At 37.2% G+C, this 21,676-nt stretch overlaps 1 protein-coding gene across 1 annotated transcript; it reads left to right on the top strand.

Annotated features, from left to right (window-relative positions):
• Positions 1-5,119: 5,119 nt before the first annotated feature.
• LOC125983602 (SEC14-like protein 1) lies at positions 5,120-11,734 on the top strand. Its single transcript, XM_049744976.1, has 17 exons — positions 5,120-5,248; positions 5,889-6,091; positions 6,198-6,284; positions 7,125-7,274; positions 7,480-7,611; positions 7,724-7,852; positions 7,934-8,093; positions 8,338-8,447; positions 8,927-9,116; positions 9,351-9,439; positions 9,526-9,596; positions 9,672-9,843; positions 10,318-10,452; positions 10,537-10,671; positions 10,890-11,141; positions 11,241-11,419; positions 11,488-11,734. The coding sequence occupies exons 3-17, from the start codon at positions 6,222-6,224 to the stop codon at positions 11,591-11,593; spliced, it is 2,073 nt and encodes a 690-aa protein (XP_049600933.1). The 5' UTR covers positions 5,120-5,248; positions 5,889-6,091; positions 6,198-6,221; the 3' UTR covers positions 11,594-11,734.
• The last annotated feature ends 9,942 nt before the right edge of the window (positions 11,735-21,676 follow it).

The raw sequence follows: 21,676 nt of genomic DNA, 5'->3' as shown, positions 1-21,676 counted from the left end.
TTTTAAAATGGGCCATTCATTGAAGGTGCGCCTTATAATCCGGTGCGCCTTATAGTGCGGAAAATTCTGTATATTTCTGTATTTCTACCTTAGAAAATTGTATGGGGTGATTTTATTGAATTATTGTCTTCACTAAGTGACAGTTGATGTCAAGCTTTCTCATTCAGTTTCATTTTTTTGTCTCAAAGCACTTGAGGTATGACAATATAGCGGCCTTGAGGCAGTGGCTTATTCAGCAGGCTATTCAACCCGTTCATGCTAACCTGTCAAATTTCCCATTGGAATCAGCAGCCTGCTCAACGGCAGTCACACCGAGGTTGGCATTGATTTCTTGCCCGTGTAAAAAGAACAGTTCTTCTAAGCTAGCATGAAGGCGCAGCTAGTCCAAAATTGCTTTGGCACATCCTTGCAATGGAAAAGCACCTTAGAAAAAGAACAAAATGGACTCCCAGTTGCTTAATCGTGATTGTCCATGGGTATCCGGAACCAGAGGCACAATTTTGTATTTGTCACGGATGGCTTGTTTCCATTTGACCAAATTGCTAAGAGCTCTAAATTTTCAATGGGCTAGACCATCGCAACACTTTAAGACCCCAAGCGAGCTTTCACCAACACTGTCAGTTGGCTAATAATGATCAGTACAGTATGTTCACTGGTGGAGAACTGCAAAGCATCCTACTGAGATCTTTTTCCCTAAAGCATCATTTCTTACAAGCAGTGTTGTTCCTTTCATCTGCGTGCAAAATAGAATCATTTTGACATGTGTTGTCAAACGTTGTTAAGTGTGCTACTTTTTGACATTCATTATTTAAGGTACAGGTAGCAAATGTGTTTGAGATTTAGACTCGTCACTTTTAAAAACCGAAGAAAATGAAATAGGTAAGAAAGAAAAAAGGTAAATTATTATGGGAGTTAAATGCTGGTAATTTTCACACCATTTTGATTACGTACCTCATTCGACCATGGACATAAAAGACCAACCACAATGAACATATTATGGACATAAAAAGCATTATTTCCTTTTTGAAAGAACAAAATTGTTGCCAGAGCTCTTAAATTGGATCTTGATTGCTGCTACCGGTAAATGGAAGCTGGTGACATTACATTTTGACATTACTCTTGAATTGTGTGCAGGTTTGAAAGAAAAATAAATCTATTTTTTCATTTTCAGGGTCAAACATTTGTTTGTAGTTTTGTACGTGTTTATAATCACAAAATAAAACTAAATCATTAATTACCCGTAATCAGGGAAACATTTTATCCAATTAATCGATGGAATAATCGGTAGTCTAATCGATTCTGAAATTATTCGAGTATTTTAACATGAAATAATATTTAGCATTAAATCGGATGATGGTGACTTCCTAACAGACCCAGAAAACACAGTCTGACACCATTTTGACAAGGGAGGCCCTGCTCATCTGCGGCTTATGACTCTTTCGAGGTCACCGAATAATCAGCCATGACAAATAAAGAAGCTGACGACACCACGCGATAGCGATGAGAGAAGGAGAAAAGGATAGCGAAACGCTTGATAGACGTTTCATCTGCACCCGCTGACCCTTTAGTCTGAGTGGACTGTCAAGTTGTCATTGAGGTGATTGAGTGTGAAAAGAATTTTCCACGTGGGAGATAAAACTGTCTGTCGTTCGGATGAAACCAATGGATTGACTGAAAAGAGGATGCAGACAAGTAGATGAATCAGACGTCAGGAGTTTGGTCGGAAATAGGAACGGAGATGACAGCAAAGAATTAGCTATATGTGACAGGATGCATCCAAGCTTTAACTTTAAAGTGATCCTTGCGCAAACATCAATCTGTGGACTACAAAGTTCATCACGTTAAAAAAAAAAACATGTTTTTGCAGTTCAGGGTTGTCAAAACATTTGATGTCAAAGTTCTCGCAGGGGTGAGAAAATGCTGCCGTGCTTGGAAACAACATGGCGCAACTTCTCATGTGTTATTTAACCTCTGGATCAATGCTGGAGGTGAAACGCCTGTAGATGAGTCAGATGAATGTGGCTGCAGAACATATCGTGACTTTCTTGAATTCGCCCTCTTGCCATTTACAATGTTTTTGAAAACTAGAAATGGACTTTTGCCAAAACTCACATCTGTGCGCTAAATCATTCAGATCTTTAAATCCTTCTGATACACACTTGTGTGTATTTCCATCTTGCAGAAATGTTTAATAAAAGATGTAACACATGACTAATCAAATCCCAAGACTGAATCTTGCTGCAGATTCCGCAATTGATTAGGCATCATTGGATAGGAAAAAAAAAAAATCTGTCATTTTTGATCTCCAAAATAAATATAAGATGTGAACTCTTTTGATTATACCATGCCTAGAGTCATGATTAATCTCTTGATCACCACGACTTTATTCTTGAATCTTAATTTATTCCGACAAAACTATTTCATGCAAGTTAATTCGATGACGCGGCAAAAATATGTGAAGAGTGACGCATCACTTTCACGTAATCTCCCGTGTAATTGCTTTAATTGGTCTCATTCGAGCTGGTTTGATGTCTCCATCTGCACCGATCACATCTGTCGGCAGACTTTGCTGGCTTGTCTAAATGTCATGTAAGCAATTTGATGCGACAGATGGGTGGAGTTGCAATCTGACAAAATGTACCTACAATAATAATGCTTCGGTTTGATTGACACTCGCTGTCAGGTTTAAAAATACGATATTATTGGCGTATATCAAAACACAGCTTGCAATTCTAATCATCTAGTTGCTCAATTAGGGCGCCAGCGTGTTTGAAGAGGTTTATGTAAAAGGCAGAGAAATGAAATACATTCTGAAATGAAAGCCTCCAAATTGGGCATTATCTTTGGAAAGGCAGACTTTTTAATTAAGCTTTTTTTTTTCGACGAGATGGAGCAGGGATGCTTAACAGCCTTTTTTTTGTTTTTGTTCTCCATGGCTGCCCTGCTGCTTTGTGTTGTACAAATTAAATCATTTATTTAGTTACTTTCTTTGACAATTGTCCAGTTTGTCGCATGACAAAAAAAAAAAAAAAACATCCTCATGGTGGCAATTTGGGGATTGTAATTTTGGAAGGAGTGCTTTAAGTGCACTTAAAAAAATTGTTTTCCCCAAGACTCAAATTAACTCATGCCATATTGTTGCATAATATTTTTTCAGGGGAAAAAAACCTTCACCTCAGTATGTAGAGATTTTTTTTTTCGAGTATTTGAAGTCCTTGAGGTCTTCCGTCCACAACTATGCGCTTGCATCAGCACTTGTGTGGTAACCTTGATCTACAGTATTTTCCAATGTGATTGTCTACTTTTATTGATACAATGAGAAACTGTCAATGGAAATATTGAAGCAGCAGTTAAATAAGAGTTGTAAGGGATTATATTTTCTAATGAGCAGCGCTTTCACTTGACACCGTTTTGCACTCTCCCGCTTCACTAAAGAAGTAAAGACATTATTTCTATTTTAACTACTTCAGGTTTGTATTCCCTGAAGCCTCTTTAATCCAAAGGGGGAAATATATTGCACTCAATTGTAATTATTCCAGTGGATTTTTTTTTTTTATCCATAGAGCTAAATTTAGTTTTTCTTTCCTCTTTAGATCGAAGTGTCTTTGATTTCATATGCACAACAGTCTTTTTCTTCTGGAAATGTGAGGCGAGGGATTTTCATAAATCTCATCTGTCTTCTGGATTTTGATTTGATTCCGTAGGGGGCAGGTCATGCTGGCATTGTTTGATGGGAAACATTACAGGGGTGCATGGCTTGTATTTCATGAAGTGTGTTAGATGAAAGTATGACAAAAATAAATGTGTTCTTCATGCAGCGTGACAGGCATTAAAGTCATATGACGTTTGTGTTAAATCGGCTCATAAATTATTCTCCGTATTTTTGAAAATGAACATGACATTTAGATATATGTAGTAGCACATTCATTCAATTCGAACTGAAACCGCTTCTTAAGAGCAAAATATACTCTTTTGATCCTTGCCTTTCGTAATAATAATAATAATTTAACATTTCATCATTATTATTTTATTATGTTGACAAAGTGGAGCTATCTCAGTGTTAAATTTCTCAGGTAGATAGATATGAGTGCTATTTATTTATTGGTGCTGCAGCTCAGGGAATAAAGTAGGGCACATGCTTTGGATATAAATGCTAATCTGACATTGCTGTATTGCCTCGCTCTTACTGAGAAAAAAAAGGTGATGGCCCCAGGCCACAAACATGACAGTTATATATCTTGTGAGGTTGATGTGAATCAGAGTTTGACGTTGAATTACTTACTTACTTGGCTTGACGCGCTCCTGCATGTAAATCACACATTCAAGTCATTATCATAATTGACTGGGGCCCTCAAGCGGATAGAAGATGAACTGCAATATTTTATTGGTTTTGCAGATAATTTTTCAATTTCATTTGATGTTGCATTTTAATTTTACATTGTGTAAAACAAAAACTGTAGCTCTCAAATTGGGAGGTGTTTACTTCCAATCCTGTAAAGTTCAGTATTTGCTGTCTGTGATGATTATTGGAAGAGTTCTATAAAAGATGTGCAAGAAAACAAAAAGGACAGGAGGAAACATAATGCCTCTCAAAAGACATTTAGAGTAATTACAGGTAATAATTAAGTCAAAATTAAGTCATGAGCTAGGCAACCGGGAAGTGGCAGTTGACATTTTCCAAAGCAATTTCAGCGTGATTAATTCCTGTATTCTGTTATCATGGGAAATAAAACGAGCCATAGTTCACATCCTAGCTGAATGCGAATGCAATATCATAATTGTTAAAAATGTGCGACTTGATTTTATTAAAATTATTAATAAAATGTTATGTATTATGTGTATTTGTACATAAATGTGAAACTAGGGAAAAACTTACTTGGCTAATATTGTTTATAAAAACATTGACCCAAAAAAAAACAGGTTAACAACTTACATTAGGTATTTTGTAAGTTGTTAACCTGTTCATATAAAATGATATTTACAAATTGTAACCCTTGAGCAATGACGTCATTTGACGCCAGTGACGTCATCAAGCTGGCTTTGAGCTGGTGAAACGTTCTCATGAAACACTTTACGTCACACATTGTTTACGCATAACGATCGACTTCTGTATTTTGACGGCGGATATAATAAAAAAAAAATTAGATATCAACGTGACATCCGGTTGCCTTCCAGGAAGTGCGTCGTTGCTGTCAGCTGAACTTTAACGCTCAAAGTCTGCAAGCGTCGACTTGCAAGCTGCAACATGGTAGTATATATATATATTTTTGAAAACTAGTCTTTATGTTTGAGTAATTTGCTAATACGCTCCGTAAAATGTAATCTAATTTTTGTCACGCCTTAATCAAATGTATTGTTTGCTTTGAACATGTCAAAAGTCTCTATTTTCCGCTTTTATTGTTCTTTATTGTCAGATCCATATCTGTATTTATTTAAATACAATAATATAATTACAAAAAAACGTGTCCCATAAATTTACCGTGATAAATTGCAATTGTTCCTCTTCTTGCCATCATGATAGGAAAACATTTTGGAATTTCTCAAAGGTATCTTGCCCTTGCAAGACTTGAACAGAATGTTCCCAGAGGGTTAGTCAGCCAACAAAGAGCTAGAGAAGGCATAGAAGTGGACGTCCTTGTGATTTTGGCCATTCAGGCCCTTGTTAGAGCAAGCTGAGCACAAAAAAAAAATAAAAAAGGACAATTTTGAAGAGGTCCACTTCAGTTTGAGTTTTGTCTTGAAATTATCAGTGTATTTTCAATAAGCTCATAAATAATAAAATAATAGTAAGTGCATGTATATATAGAAATACAACTAAATTATTTTTATTTTCCCCCAATTATGTCCACTTACATTTACTTAACAACCTATCTGCCCTCTTCCACCAGAGATACTAAATCCGACACGGATTTATGGTTTCCTGTTGGCTCGAAAGAGGCGGAGTTCACAGTCACCAGCTGGTCACGGTGCTTTCAGTTTTACAACACCCAATGAGGTAAAAAATATTTCATCTGCCAGTTGATTGTGGACGGCATTCAAATGGATCTCTAACTTGAAACATCTGAAACGTGTGGATCAACATCCCATTACTGTAAGTCATACACTTTCAAATATTGTGTCGGCTTTATAGAAACTTTATAATCAGCCGTTATAAAAGCATGGCAGTGAGTCATGTGAATGTCGTTGATTCTATTCAGGGACTGACTGACTGAACTGCAGCCATGGTTCGAGAATACCAGTCGCCTGTTCGGGTCTACAAACATCCATTTGAGTTGATAATAGCCGTAAGTGTCTATTTTAATTTTATTATTATTAATATTATTCCTGCAAGAAGATAATTGTCATGCAAGAAAATGTCATTTTACTGCAGGTTTAATTTTTTTATTGTAGCCAGTAGACCTTTATTTATTTATATATTTTTATTTTTTTTATTTTTTTACAGTTCACAGACGGTTACGTAACTGAGCAGCTGACAGCTTGGAGGTGCCAACGTGGCAGCTCAAAATTGAAATGATTAGCTTGATTGATTGTAGTATTGATACTTTCTACGCAGCATAGCAGTTTTACATAGGCTACACTAAATGTATATATTTATATTAGAGCTTTTTTTTTTTCCTCCCAGATTCTTTTCGCTTTTCCCTAACGACGTTATACATTAAACCGAGCTTACGCAATCACCGTGACACTTTGCACCGCAGACACCAGCCGAGACGTTTTCAATACATCGTGCGAGTAAACATTCACAGACACTTTATTTGACCCCGTGAGAATGTTCTCTTCAAGTCAATCTCCTTCGTCTAAGGGATAATAAAATAATACTTTCTTGTAGAATCTCCAACTCCTTTGAGAACAAATAAATCGTCTCTCCCTTCAGACTCTTTTATTTACTCTCAAGATTTTTCATTAGCTTGCCTTTGGCAGTCAGTATTCCTACCAACTGTCCTAATTACACTTTTTTTTTTTTATAACTTGCCTGAATGCTATTATGATGAGCCCATTTTGCTTTTAAAAAATTTGTAGACCCTTGAAATGATCTTCTGTTTGTTGACAGCTGCTGATTTGTCGGTACGGCAGTAAATTACACTCCTTAATTAACTGTGGCTACTTTGATTTCTCTTTGTCAGGCTTACAACAAGAGATTCCCTAAGTGTACATTGATCCCAGTGTTTGTAGACAGCGAGATAATCAACGAGAGCCAAAGCCAGGATGGCTCCATACTGGTGATCGAGAGGCGCTGCACTATTGACATTGATGCACCTCGACTCCTCAAACGGGTTAGCTTTTACAAACTAATTTATTTTTATTTATTATATTTTTTTTTCATTTGAGTTTGTAGGTCACACTGATGGAAGTTTTTTTTAAATAATTAATCATGGTCATTTTTATTTTATGGTATCACAAAAACCTGGCGTTTGAACAAGGGTGTGTAGACTTTTTATAACCACCACATATCTTTTTGCTTTGTTTTTCTCTACCAAGATTGCTGGCATAGACTACCTGTATTTCATCCAAAAGAACACCCTGAACCGCCGAGAGCGGACTCTCGTCATTGAGGTCCTGAATGAAACGTTTTCCAACAGGGTCATTTCGTCTGAGTGCTGCAAATACACGGTGAGCGGTTGTAATCTAAATTACATAAATCAATCCAGATTTGTATTGTCATCATTCACTCCAATATTGGACCTTGTGCGATTTTAATATTAGTCTTACACTTGCTTCACAGGTTCATCCCGAGAATGAGGAATGGACATGTTTTGAGCAGACAGCTAGTCTTGATGTTAAATCTTTTTTTGGCTTTGAAAGCATGGCAGAGAAGATAGCAATGAAACAATATGCTAGTAGCATCGAAAAGGTTGGTATTGATCATAATGATTTGTGTGGACGGAAAAAAAAATGTCTGCTGATGTTTACCATTCCATTGATGTATCGGTAGGGTAAAGAAATTATCCAGTATCACCTGACAGAGCTGGAAAACGAGGGAATAACGTTTATACCTCGTTGGACTCCATCGTCTCCTTCGGGAGTCGTTCCTGGAAATTGTGTGAAAGATGACGAGGACCACCACACAGAAATAGCAACTACCTCTGCTGATGGTAGGTGGCAACCTTAATATTATAAATCTTCCTTGGTTTGCCTTTTGTAGCTCATGACAAAGCAGATTATTTTTTTTTTTTTGCTGTTGTACGAAAAAGAGAAACTCTTTGTTGAGAAAGTGTGAGAAGATTTCACATTGAGCATGTCGGTGATATTTTTCATTCAGGTTGAAAGTGCCCCGAGTCTTTCTGTAATGCATGCAATGGACGATGTGCTAAGTTGAAGCTGTGTTTTGGCCTGCAGACAAGTTGGATGCTGATTACATCAGACGTTACCTTGGTGATTTAACACCTCTGCAGGAAAGCTGCCTTATTCGACTGCGGCACTGGCTCCAGGAAACCAACAAGGGCAAGGTCATATTAATTTTGTCTGAACAGATAAGGTCACTTTTCCATGTCAATCCGTATTGTTTACATAAGTTATCTGCTACTTTCCTGGTATTTTTTTAGCGCTGTCAAAATGAATCGATTTATCGACCTAATCGACAACTGAGTAATCGTTTTTTTATTTTATAATTGTCCAAATCCTTTTATGTCTACTTCTCAACAGCTATTAATTATTTTTTTGTGTTATTTATTCATGAAAACAAACAATTATCTTTTGTGTTTAATCAAAACAAGGCATGTTTGCTTTTTCTACGGAAAATCAACAAAAATAATAAATAGGGGAGAATGTTTTATACACTTTTATGAAAAATAAATTATTATGCGATAAATCGACGGAATAATCAATTCTAAAAAATATTTGATAATGACAGCCTTAACTTAAGTCAGTAGGTTTATATTTTATGGTGATCTTGTGGTGAATCTTTTTTTTTGTTTTGCCTTTTCAGAGTCCAAAGGATCAGCATGTTCTTCGTTTTCTGATAGCCACAGATTTTAACTTTGACAAAGCTCGAGAGCTTCTGTGCCAATCGCTTACATGGAGGAAACAACATCAAGTGGATTTCCTACTGAACTCATGGCAGCGTCCTCAACTTCTCCAGGATTATTACAGTGGAGGCTGGCACCACAATGACAGAGGCACAGTCCTTTATTTTTTTTAAATTATTTACCTTTTACTGCATATTTAGAGAAAGGGTCACTCCTTGTGCAACTAGATAAGCGTGTAGATTATTAACTAATGTCTCCAAACCAGCTGTCATAGTTCTCACGTGTCTTAAACACAGATCATCAATATCCAGCAATTCAAGAAAATATTTAAAAAATATATTTAAATTGAATTTTGATGGAATTATTTATTGTGTTTGTGTTTAGATGGCCGACCTCTCTACATATTGCGATTGGGTCACATGGACACAAAAGGTTTGATGCGAGCTTTAACAGAGGAGGTGCTGGTTCAACAGGTGAAAAGGTTTAAGCCCACATTTACACGCCATTCAGCACGTTTTGTAAACAGATTTTACGACTGACATTTACCTTCATGACCCAGGCCGTCGCCATCAATGAAGAGGGACTTCGGCGCTGTGAGGAAAACACGGCACTCTTTGGTCGACCAATCTGGTGCCAGAATTTTTTCCTTGTGGTCGCAAAATAGCGATTAGAAAAACGAAATAATCGTGAAAATTTGTGCACCAGGTGCTGGACGTGCCTGGTGGATCTGGAGGGTCTTAACATGCGTCATCTGTGGAGACCTGGACTAAAGGCTCTTCTGAGGATCATTGAAGTTGTGGAGGCCAACTACCCTGAGACACTGGGTCGCCTGCTCATGCTGAAAGCCCCCAGAATATTTCCCGTCATCTGGACCTTGGTAAGGATAAACCGCTATATTCGCTAGCCACAATGGTAGGCATGCAAGAGGGATGCTTCTAATATTTTTGCTCTTTTGGAGAAGGTCACCACGTTGAAAATAATTGCCCATTCTTGTTCAAAATGGGAAAATGTCAACAACTCACTGTAATAGAAAGATTGCACATGATAGCGCTGTGTGTTGCTGGATGGACAGATAATGGTGGCAGCCTTAATTTGGTGTTTTCCAAACCTCTGTAGAATGTCAAATGTGGAATAGAATGGAAGAATGTCACAGTACACAAAAAAAAAAAATTTTACTATATTTTTTTATTTGTAATATATATATATATATATATATATATATATAATTTACATTATATAAATATTTTTTTAAGGTTAAGGCCATTCCAAAGATCAAAATTTAAAAAAAATTAAAAATTCATTATTTATGACATGAATATTGCATAAATATTGTTGATGTTCTGACTTGCAGGTCAGCCCTCTGATCAATGAAAACACCCGTAAGAAGTTTCTTGTGTATGCTGCAAGTGACTACCAAGGTCCAGGAGGTTTGGTGGACTACATTGACCAAGCGTTTATTCCTGACTTTTTAGGAGGAGAATGCGTGGTGAGCTTGATTCAATACATAAAGCTGCACTTGTATTACTTTTAAGAGTTGTCAGCTTACTCTTTTATTTTCTTATCTCTCAAGTGTGACATTCCAGATGGAGGTTTAGTCCCCAAGTCTTTGTATAGGACAGCAGAGGAGCTGGAGATGGAAGACAATGGATTATTGACAGAATCCATATATAAAAGTGCCAGTATTTTCAAGGGAGCTCCATATGAGGTAAAGTTACTTATCTAAAGAAGCACAAGCTGAATGTTAAAGTGAATGTTCCTTTCTCTGATAAAGAGAATAATAAATAAATAAAACTGTTCTCATCCATTTAGTACACCAAAAATAAGATTCATTGTAAGCTTAGGGCGCCATCTGCTGGAAATAATGAGAACGTCATGTGAATATCAATATGCTCTATTCTTTCTTCCCATCCGTTCTAAATACAGATTTTGATTGAGATCGTGGAAGCATCTTCTGTCATCACTTGGGACTTTGATGTATCTAAAGGAGACGTGCTCTTCAACATCTACCATTCAAAAAGGGCTCCACAATCACCAAAAAAAGACACAATCGGCACACACGCTTTTACATCCTTAGGCTCTGTCAATCCGCAGCTATTAGACAAGACCTGGGTACTGGGTCGGGACTACAGCCTGGTGGAGAAATCCCTTACATGCAGGGAGGGGGAGAGTGCACAGGTAAATGGAATAGTTCTTTTTTTGGACATGTCTCAAGACAATCCACCACCATCCTCTTTTCCCTTCATATTGATTATGTGCCTCACTTTGTTCAAACAGGGCTCCCACATCACTCGCTGGCCTGGTTACTACATCCTCCAGTGGTGCTTTCACAGCGCCCCGGCCGCCTCGGCCTCCAGTTTGTCTTACGTGGATGACGTGCTGGCTTCTCTGCAGGTCTGCACCCACAAATGTAAAATCATGTATTATACCGAGGTGCTGGCTTCCCAAGACATCAGGTTAGTTCATTTATTCCCTGGATATGTGTTTGTTTAGAATATAAAGAAATCCCTTTTTTTTTTTTAAGGGGATCCATGACCAGCCTAGAGTCCAGTCATAGTGGTTTTTCTCAACTTAGCGTGTCCACTACTCTTTCTAGCCAATCACACGCCAGCTCAACTGTCTCAAGGTAGCATCGACTCAATAAGGAATCCATTAATTGGATCGTTTCTGTAGCAGAAGGTGTTGGATTTGAAATTTCTGCCAAGTGTAATCAATCATTGGACGGTTTTCACTGCATTAATGAGTCAATAAATTGCAATGTCAAAAGATAAGGCAGTCACTGAATTTCTTTGATTGTCCACTAGATGTCAGGCTTCCCTTGCACAGAAAATATTCAAGCCTCAGTTTGTATATTTTACTATTTTGTAGCCCAGCATCTAATATTTTGGTGCCCATTTACCAATTATTACAAACTCCACTGCAAGATATTACCGGATACATTTTGCAAATCCTTATATTGAGCAGAAAAAACATCTTTAATGACATAAAGCAACACTACTTAACGACATAATTGAGACTGCTAGAAACAACATCCTTTGAAAGTCTCATTGTCCCAAATGTGTAGCAAATACATTTTTTTTCCCTTTCGAGCTCATTGGGCAAAGAAATAGAAGAGTTGCTTGAATAAAGAATTCATTACAAGAGCATACATTGCTGTGGCCTCTAGAGAGCCTTTATAGTGAAATGGAGGAAAGAAATGTCTGCAGTGGCTGTGTTGCAGTGTAGCTGTAATACTTATCCTCTTCACAGCAATAAGTGGATGATTGGGAAGAGAAACTCCAGATTGCTCCTTGTATGCAGGATTTGATAAGAGGTGCCTTGATTTACTCGCATTAAGGTAGAAGATATAATCTGCTTTCAAATATAGACTTGGGAAATTGAATGAAATTCAGTTGTAAGGATAAAAACAACAAAAGCTGGCCATAAGTTGATGCAGGCTGAGATTGAAGTATTTGCATAAACATGTTTTCAGAGGCTGCTAATTTGAAAACCATGAGATGTTTTTTTTTTATTATTTTGGATGCACAATGCATTTACATAAAACCTTAATATCCATAAATTTAACATATGCTCCCAGCTCAGTCTTGATTAAATTTTCCTTCACTGGCAAATGTCTGCTGCTTCTTGGTCTAAACTCAAACTTTGAACAGTAACAGACTTTTAATGGACATCTTTGAAGATTTTTAATTTGCTTGTAAAATACCCTTTTCAGTAGTATGTTGATTGATTAGTAGGCTGACTTTGACTGTCCTTCATAGACTTTTGCCTGCAGTGTTAAAAAAAAAAGTAAGAAAAAAAAATTAATACAAAAACTAAAGCATGCTTCCCATAGGAAATCATGTAAATCCAATTAATCCGTTCGACACCTTCAAACCAGGAAAGGAAAAAATACATTTTGAAGTAAATTTTCTAGTTGAACTTTTTAGATAAGTTCACGGAAAAAAAGAGTGGTCTTCCCCAACTTTGTGAAATATACACCTGTGCTAAATGTCATGCTAAAATGAAGACTAAAGATGCAGTCCCGTCATTTATACTTCATTTCTTTTGTCACAATTTTTATCCATATAACAGAAATTGCCAATTCTCACTAAATGAGATCATTTGAATGGATAAAAAACTGAACCGCAGGACTTTTAGCATTGACCGCTAATCTCAATGGCTAGTTTGGAACCCTAATTTAATACATGATTTTAGTAGGCCTAATTAAAATGGCTTCAGACAAATTGATGCAGTCACGGTTACTTATCTCAACTACTTCACACTAAATCTCATATCTTCCCGCATTGATTTTTCCCCGCAATAAGAGAGACCATCAATCTGGCCTCAATTTAGGCCGCCGACTCCTGAGCGCTGGCCTCATTTGCAATGACGAGACAGCGCTCTGCCTACAACCCAATGTTGCTTTATTGCTTTTCTAACACAAGACCTTGCTTTTTTTTTCTTCCTATACTGTGCACGTCAATGACAACATTTTTTGGGTTACAATTATGCAGCTTACACTTTATTTATACTGTTTAGCTCTTGTGTTGGATCTCATGCTGATCACATATGGATAGCAAACTGTGACTGCATATTGCGTTTATATTAGGAAGGACATACAGTAAACTATGACTAATATTTTGTCCTTACCGAGCAATAGAAAGTATCTCAATGATTTTTTGATTGCATTGGAAGGGTTGTTGGGTTTAAGACTCCTCTGAGTCACCACGGGAAGACCTGGCAATTAAATCACGAGCCACTTGTGAGATCTTTTGCACTCATCTGCCTGATGCAGTTAAAATACAATTCCCGACACGCTTAACCATGTGAAGGGTAAAATCTTTCACCTTATAGTCAGCTGATGGAAATTAAATGTTTCATGTGGTATGTGACAACAATATTGTGTTGGGATAATTTGGACTGGATCTAGGTTTCAGATTATTTTCTTGAAGTAGAATCTTTTTAAACTATAGCATATAATATATTTACAAATGCTACAGTATTGAAAATCTGAGAAAATCATGCTTTAATGAAGCATCACTGTCACTGGCAAATGTGATGTTTTGTGTAAAAAAAAAAAAAAAAAGGCTAGTGAAAAGTGTTAGAATCCAGCAACAGCTCAAATCTCACATAACGTTGTCACCAATTCTCTGTACTCGTGTCAGGTGGAAATCGTGACCAACATGCTGCAGAGAGACTGCAAGGGCACATGTGATCAAATCTGAAAAATAATCATTTTCTTGCTTTGAGAATCTCCCTAAAACACTTTTATAATGATTCCATACACAACACTAAAACAAGAACTTGACATCCACAATGCAGGTGACCTTCATGCCTCCACATTTTTTTCCAATGATTCGCAATTATCGATAGAAGCAAGTCTGCACGCCGCAGTCATTTCAAATCTGTCTGCTACCGAACAAAAGATTGAAGTTGAAGGCGTCTGTCTTTTCTTTTTAACCTACCAGGCCACTGTCGCTCAGCGACCATTCGTTTGGGTTTGTGAGTATCTGCGAGGATAAAGAAGAGCAAAAAAAAAAAAAACGAGTGAGAGCAAAAGATGGTAGATAAAGGTACGAAGGTGGGATTAGCCATGAAGAGAGCTAGGCGATCAAGGCAAGTTCTCATTTTAAAAAAGCTGCGGGGCATCTCATGGGAGCATCTCCCATTTTTTGTTTCTCAGTCACTTCTCATCTGTTCAGACTTTGTCAAGCAGTGATTGCATTCAAATGTAATCTTGGCCTGCTTGTTGATGTGTGCGGGATATATTTTAATTTGATTGACTTGAAATTTCACCTTTGGTGTCTTCTCAAAATCATCTACCACATTGTGGTTAATACGTTGTGTTCAATGACTGTTTTTTTTTTCTTTAAGCTTGCCGCTGAGACAATTTCCTGTCACCGCCATCGTCGTAAGATGAGCAGAGAGTAGATGAATCGTCAATCCCCATCGGGCTCAGGCATGGTGCTTTTAATTGCCTTAAAGTGTGACTTGAGCCTCAAGACCGGTGGATTTTTCCGCCAAGAAGAGCTAAGCCTGTTACACGCTTGTTAGCACCAAGAAACACAATCCAATATGAAAGAATGTCTCACTGTCTTAACAATTTGTACCACTTGCTTTCTCATCACCATTTTATGTTTGTCTTTTTGTATAGAGACAAAATGAAATATTGTATGGGATGCAAAGTGGTCCAAAAAGCATAGATTACATTTTAAATCAATGTGCACGAGGAATCGATTGTGGATTAATGCAGATGTTACCTGCAGTTAAAAAAATAAAAAATAAATATAATAAAAAATATGATACAAATTTGGAAATAGCCACAAAAGTGTACTTGAAAGGACAAGTAGTTATATTTTAAACACAATAATAATCCCCGTGCACGCTGTTTAATTCTAATACCGCCAAAGATAAACTTTGAACATGAGTCAGCATTTTAAAATGTCGTTTTGAGCACAATACACAATGATTTTTCCGTGAAATATCCTTTTGTCCTCAAGTGATAATAGCTGTAGGTTTTTCCACAAAGACAGCTGTCACATCCCTCACAAATTTAACCTTGACTCTGAGGAACATTTCTCCAGCAATTGTTTACATCGCTCAATATTCCAACGTTGGACATTATTGTTGTGTTATGTAGTCAAAGATCATTTGCTTTTTACTGATGAATTCACCAATGTATTTTTTTTATGCTTCAAGGTAAATTGATAATGTGTTATAGCTCACAAAAAATTAATTCATGATTCTTTTGTAATTGTTGTTTTTAAAACTACCCGCAAACCCAGTGACACTTTTATGACACTGCAGCAATTATTTGATTTTTAATCTGTTTTTGGAAAACATAGTTATTTATTATAGAAAAAAGAAGTTCTGCCAAACTTTGATAATAAAAAAGAATTATTATATAAAATAGGTACTGCCAAACGTTGATTAAAAGCACTTGGATTTATAAAAAAATAAAAAAATAAATAAAGAATGACAAGACACGAGAATGGCCTCAGGCTTTGTCTGTCAACATTGTATAGATTTCCGTCATTTCACATTGCTTAGGCTCTCTCCAGTCACATAACATGCTATTAAAATGCTAATAATGTTAGCGATCAATCTCTTAAGGTCTTCCTGCCTACCCATAACTTGCGATGTGACTCACAGGAGATGATGGAAGCTTTATTCTCAGCTACCTCCACATGATGACATGTCTTTGTACCACTTGCAATTGAGAACCTTCTCATTGCAATCCAACAATTGTCTCTTCTTGGGGATCAAGGAAGGAATTGATTGTTTCCCAAGGGTGCTTCATAATTAAGATGCTTCCACTTGTCAAGAGAAACAAAATAACATCACAGTGCCCAAGGGCTCAACTTGCAGACGTCATGTGACCAAATTTTTTAGTATCGCCATGACACAGTATTTAAAAACAAGCCTAGGCCTGTTCTAATGTCTGCAATCATTCCATCGCAATTTAAAATGGTTTTCCTCTTTTCACATTTTGTGTGGAAAATGCATTTAGAAAATGATCCATTTGGCTCCTAATGGCTTCTCAATTTAACACTCAGTGGATATGCTGCAATAAAGTTCACTACCATGGGAAAATGCTGGACCCATATTGAGATGATTTCATCCTCCCCCATTGCTACATCATTCGGTTAAGAATAATTTGCGTTTAAATAGATCTGAGTCAGGCTTTGATTTGTAATCTGTTGGATTGTAGGACAGGATCGTTGTTTATATTACTCGCTTTATTTGATGTTGCTAAAAGTGAATTAGATTTGTGGCTATTATCTTTTAATACTTCAACACAAAATGGCTCTGAAGAACCATTTAAAAAATATATATATTTGTTTTAAAGAAGATTCTTTTGTTAAATGTCAAAGTAGACATTTGCTGACATGTTTTGTGACACGTGTAATCTTTTTTTCCGATCAATAGCAGCGCCAACAAAGCGGTTAAAATAACTCCCGCCATCCTCCTCATGGGTGAAGCCACTTTCATCCATCTAACTCTGATAATTGGGTCCTGATACAATACCCTGGTATATTTCTTTACAAAGAAGATATCATTGCATGTCATGTGCGCCTTGTGGAGGTCTGCAGGGAGCAGCACGAGACAAAGATAAAGAGGATGGTTATTATAAGAAGCTGCAATGTAGTGGAGCATGACAGCATTTGAGCAATGGATGCAGGTTTAATGCCCAGACAAGTATAGGAGAGGTTGGGCTGAGATCAAGCTCTCTTGTGGCTTTGGCTTTTTCTGCTTGATCCCATATAAGCTAGGACTCCCAGGGAAGGATGTTCTAAAGCCATGTAATTAGTGATATTGCATTTCTGAAAACAGTTGTGGGGAAAAAAAATATATTAATATATATATTTTAATATACATATATATTTTAATATATATATATATATTTTTTAATATATATAGTATATATTTTAATATATATAGATGCATCTTTTTTTAAATATATATAATTATACACATACATTTTTTATTTTTTTATTTATCTACTTATTTAATTATATTTTTTTTTTTCTTTTGACTAATCTCAAGGAAAATAAGTCCAAACACTTTTTCTGGTAACTGGATCTTGTTTGAAATCACAGATTACAATTAAACCCAAACTGGAGAGTACACTTTGGTTCTTGTAAGCCTGAAGAACTGAGCCACAAAGAGCTTTAAGGATAAAAGCTGTCAGTGGCACTCCGGCTACTCTCACAGTCCACAGAATATTATTGCACCAGAACACATTGTGACAAAAGAATAATAGCTTGGGGAAAGAAAATCCTCCTTACCTGAAAGTTTTGATTGATTGAAGTTTATTCAGCAGCTCATGAAAAAGAAATTTGTGCACCAATGAAATTACTTTAACAAGCTGGCAAGAGAAACATTTGACCAAGGTTGAGTTAAAATAAATTTAGTTTTGGTCGACAGGCAGAACATTGAAATCATTGCTAGAAATATGAAAAGTAATTGGGGTTAAAAAAACAAAACCACAATGCCAGAGTAAATACATCTTAATATTATGACTAGCACAAAACTAAAGCATTTGTCTTGTACCTTAATGTCTTTTTTTTGTCATGTATCACCGGGGATTCCGTCTTTAAATGTCTATTATGATTTCTCAAAGTTATGGCCACAAATACAGTTGGGAAATAACATTTCTGAAGCACAGCTGCACCATTGTTGTTGGTTTTTTTTTTTTTTTTTTGGGTACATTCTCCCACCTTGTGCCGGGTGCTTGTAAACAATCCTGACCCCGTTTGACAGGTTGCTTCAGTTAAAGTCTCACACCGCATACCCAGAGTTGTTCCTGGTGCCTCTGAGCTCATGGATTATTCATGGCTCATGGAGCTGTCCCACTGTGTGCCTCATTGTCTGCTCGGAGGACAAGCCTCCATGCGTCACTTCAGAACCAAACCTTGTCACACACCCAATTTTTGACATTGATCAAACCAGATTGACACCAACCAAATAATTGCTCTCTGACCCAATAAGATGATTATCTTTCGTTGTTGGTGTTCTGGTTTTTCATTATATTTGACAGCAGTTGAAATCCCCCAAAAAAAACACCTTTTTGATTGCTGAATTGAGCGAGCATATGGTAGGTATCCTTTTATACTCCCCCTCCCAACTATGATATTTCATTGCTATGAAACTGAAGTGTTATTTTAGAAGCTCCCTGAGTATAAATGATGAAACAGTCATGTAATTCCGGTCTGGGTAGTTCGGTGTCACCGTGTACGACACTTTTAGGAATCTCTCTCGCTCTTTACCAGCTATCGTTATCAAAACTTTTGATAAGCAAACAATAGCAATGCTTAATAATCATTTCAATGTGGCTAGCATTTCTAAATTATATGAATATTTTTTTCCATCACAGAGCTCTAAATTTATTGATGTGTACCGTATTTTCCGCACTATAAGGCGCACTGGATTATAAAGCGCATAGATTAAATAACTCAACGTTGCTCAAACGTTAATGTAATCACAATATAGTAACACTCGAAATAGTGATAACAATATATCAATAACTCAACGTTGCTCAAGTGTTAATATCAACAACACACAAAATAAACACATAAAGCTTATTTTAATAAGTTAGTCCTCATCCACGAATCCATATTAGTCCATATATAAGGCGCACCGGATTATAAGGCGCACTTTTGAGAAAATTTGAGGTTTTTAGGTGCGCCTTATAGTGCGGAAAATACGGTACATCATTTTCAGTACAACAAATGAATTCCAATAAATACATGCAGGTAAAAATCACTGCTTGTGGAAAGAAATGATGTCTCCTATCTTGACTGATATATTTTTTCTCTCTCTTTACTGTGTAGATTAACGAGGGAAGATTACATTAGAATTAATTTGTGACTTGGCACCCTGAGGATTCCCAGCATCAGTTGCGACTGGAAACTGATTATTACCTCCAACTGAGACATATACAGTGACTCACACCTGGTAAAGTATATAGTCTGCCGTATGTGACCCCCACGCTTTTCTCTATAAAACAGCAGGGGGTATAGAAGTCATTAGCATATATAACACCCCTGTCACGTTCGAATGGAACATGAGCAGCCCAGTCAGCGTTGCTATTCTTATCGTTAGCATTGGTTGTCAAGTGCAGGCACTGCAGGCATCCATGTTCTGTTTTAAGTGCGATGCAGAAGTGGTGGCATAGGGGGGTGGGGGTGCCATGCTGTCTGTGGCTGACCTGAAAAACATAAAAAGCGGCTCCTTGGCATTGCTCCCAGAGGTTGCGTGGACTGTGGCGTCAAAAATACGCCTGTTGCGCCAGCTTCTGTCGCAAGATGCCTGTTGATAAAATCTGGGGCCTGGTGGGTAAGCAGCTATTTTGAGGGAAAGAGGGTGAGGTGGATTATGACATTTAATAATTTAATGTTATCAATTCAAGACATTGTGATAACCCCTCCGTTATTTTTTTTTTTCAGATATGTTGGGTTTAACTGGGGACGGATATGGTTCTCTCAAAAGTGGACTTTGCTCTAATTAGCGTAGATCTATGGGTGTGCTCAGAGGCAAAGCACATCCCAGGATGCTGGACGTGGGCCTGCTTTTCTCTCTTGTAAGGAAACGGAGCTGTTAATCTTTAATCATCTCAGGCGGGTTGCTGTGAAACTTTATGTGCTCATCATTAGCTTTTTGGCAAGAGATGGAATAATCAGGGTCAAGTTTAGTGTACTTTTTTTCATTCTCTTTTAACTCCTGTTATCTTTATGTTAGGATGATTGTTTGTTGATCGGGTGGTATGTACTGTAGCTGAGGAGGGGACGGAGAGAAAAAAAGGTAGAATTTATTATTATATTTATATATATATATTTATTACATTATTTTTTTTTTATTATTATTTATTGAAGGAAAAAAAACACCATAGCTATTGTGGGACTTGGTTACATTTTGGGGCTTCATACTGCATCCGGATATCTTCAATCTGTGCAGAGTACAAAGACATGTCAAAACTGTCAAGGCATTCAGAAATCTTGGTCTCGCCCGGTGGTCATTTTAGGTCCTTCGGCACGATGGAGAACGAGCAAAAAACAACTCTCACTGACATGCACACACTTTTTTTTTATTAGTCGTAAAACAAAATATATCGAGATAATTATCAAGAGCCTTTTTTTTTGTCGTTAAACTTTTCGAATATTAATTGATCTACTGATGCATTCCTTCGCAAGTGTTTTTGTTCCAGTTTCTTTTTTGCATATATGTGGACTGAGGCTCAAATGGCCAACTGGTTCGGGATATTCCCCCGTCAAGAGAGAATTAATTATGCATTCGGTCGCACAGGGGGTTGAGCAATACGGTTTTAAGGAGCTCTGAGAATAAGAACAACTTTGAATTTGTCCCTCATGTGCGCCAAATCCTTCTTGCCTCTCCTCCAAACACACAGTGGCCCTGACTTCACCCATAGCGCATCAGATGCTCAGAATTTTGTTTACAGAGCTTGAAAATAAACAATTCCAAAGACGAACAAGAATAAAATTGAGCAGGAGAAATATAAGAATGATAAACTAACACATTGTATTCGGAGAGGTTCCATGCTGCCAGGACTCTATAAACTTATATAATCAACAAACATAAATTCCTTTGGATGAAAAACTATAACGACCTTGTCTGGGACAACGGTCCAAAGATATTTCTCAACCTCAGTGGGACAGTTACAATCCAGTGAAGCCCATGCACATCTAGCTCTTGTTTGTTTTCCTTCTCCCTTGTCATGAATTTTTCATCAGCCACTCTGTGACACATTTCATGTGTTTCCCTTATAAAAAGCCCAGTAAGCATTTTTCCACGAGGTGATATTTGCTACTGCCCTGCTGTGACTTTTGATTATGGTCTTTTCACCCCTGGCTGAAAGAGAAAAAAAAAGGGGAGGGGGGGGAGTTGGGCGATTGCATTGCACCAAAATATGGTTATGTTGAAATTTAGCAGACTGTATCAATTATTGATAATGTTATTTTGTTTAAGACTAGGACTTAAATTTAATATTGTATCTCTCAGTGAGGAATCCAACCGTCATAGAGTCACACTAGCTGTCGTTGGTATGTTCCCCAGTTAGTCTGGTGTCCGGTGAAAGGCCAGTCGATAAGAAGACAACCAAGTAGTGAATGGAAAAGCAATTAGCGTAACATTTGACCTGAACGTTGTGGAGCCAAATTACCCCGATAATTACAAGGAACGAAAAAGGAAAAACACGTCAGCCGTGATTCCATTCC

This window comes from Syngnathus scovelli, chromosome 16, assembly GCF_024217435.2.
Source record: "Syngnathus scovelli strain Florida chromosome 16, RoL_Ssco_1.2, whole genome shotgun sequence".
Classification (NCBI taxonomy): domain Eukaryota; kingdom Metazoa; phylum Chordata; class Actinopteri; order Syngnathiformes; family Syngnathidae; genus Syngnathus; species Syngnathus scovelli.
The sequence above is the reverse complement of the archived record's forward strand: the minus strand, read 5'-3'. Positions and strand labels throughout refer to the sequence as shown.

Coding starts and splice junctions, on each gene's coding strand:
- LOC125983602 (XM_049744976.1), top strand. CDS start 6,222: ATGGTTCGAGAATACCAGTCGCCTGTTCGGGTCTACAAACATCCATTT. Junction 8,448..8,926: donor AGGAAACCAACAAGGGCAAG/GTCATATTAATT, acceptor TTGCCTTTTCAG/AGTCCAAAGGATCAGCATGT. Junction 9,597..9,671: donor CTCTTTGGTCGACCAATCTG/GTGCCAGAATTT, acceptor TTTGTGCACCAG/GTGCTGGACGTGCCTGGTGG.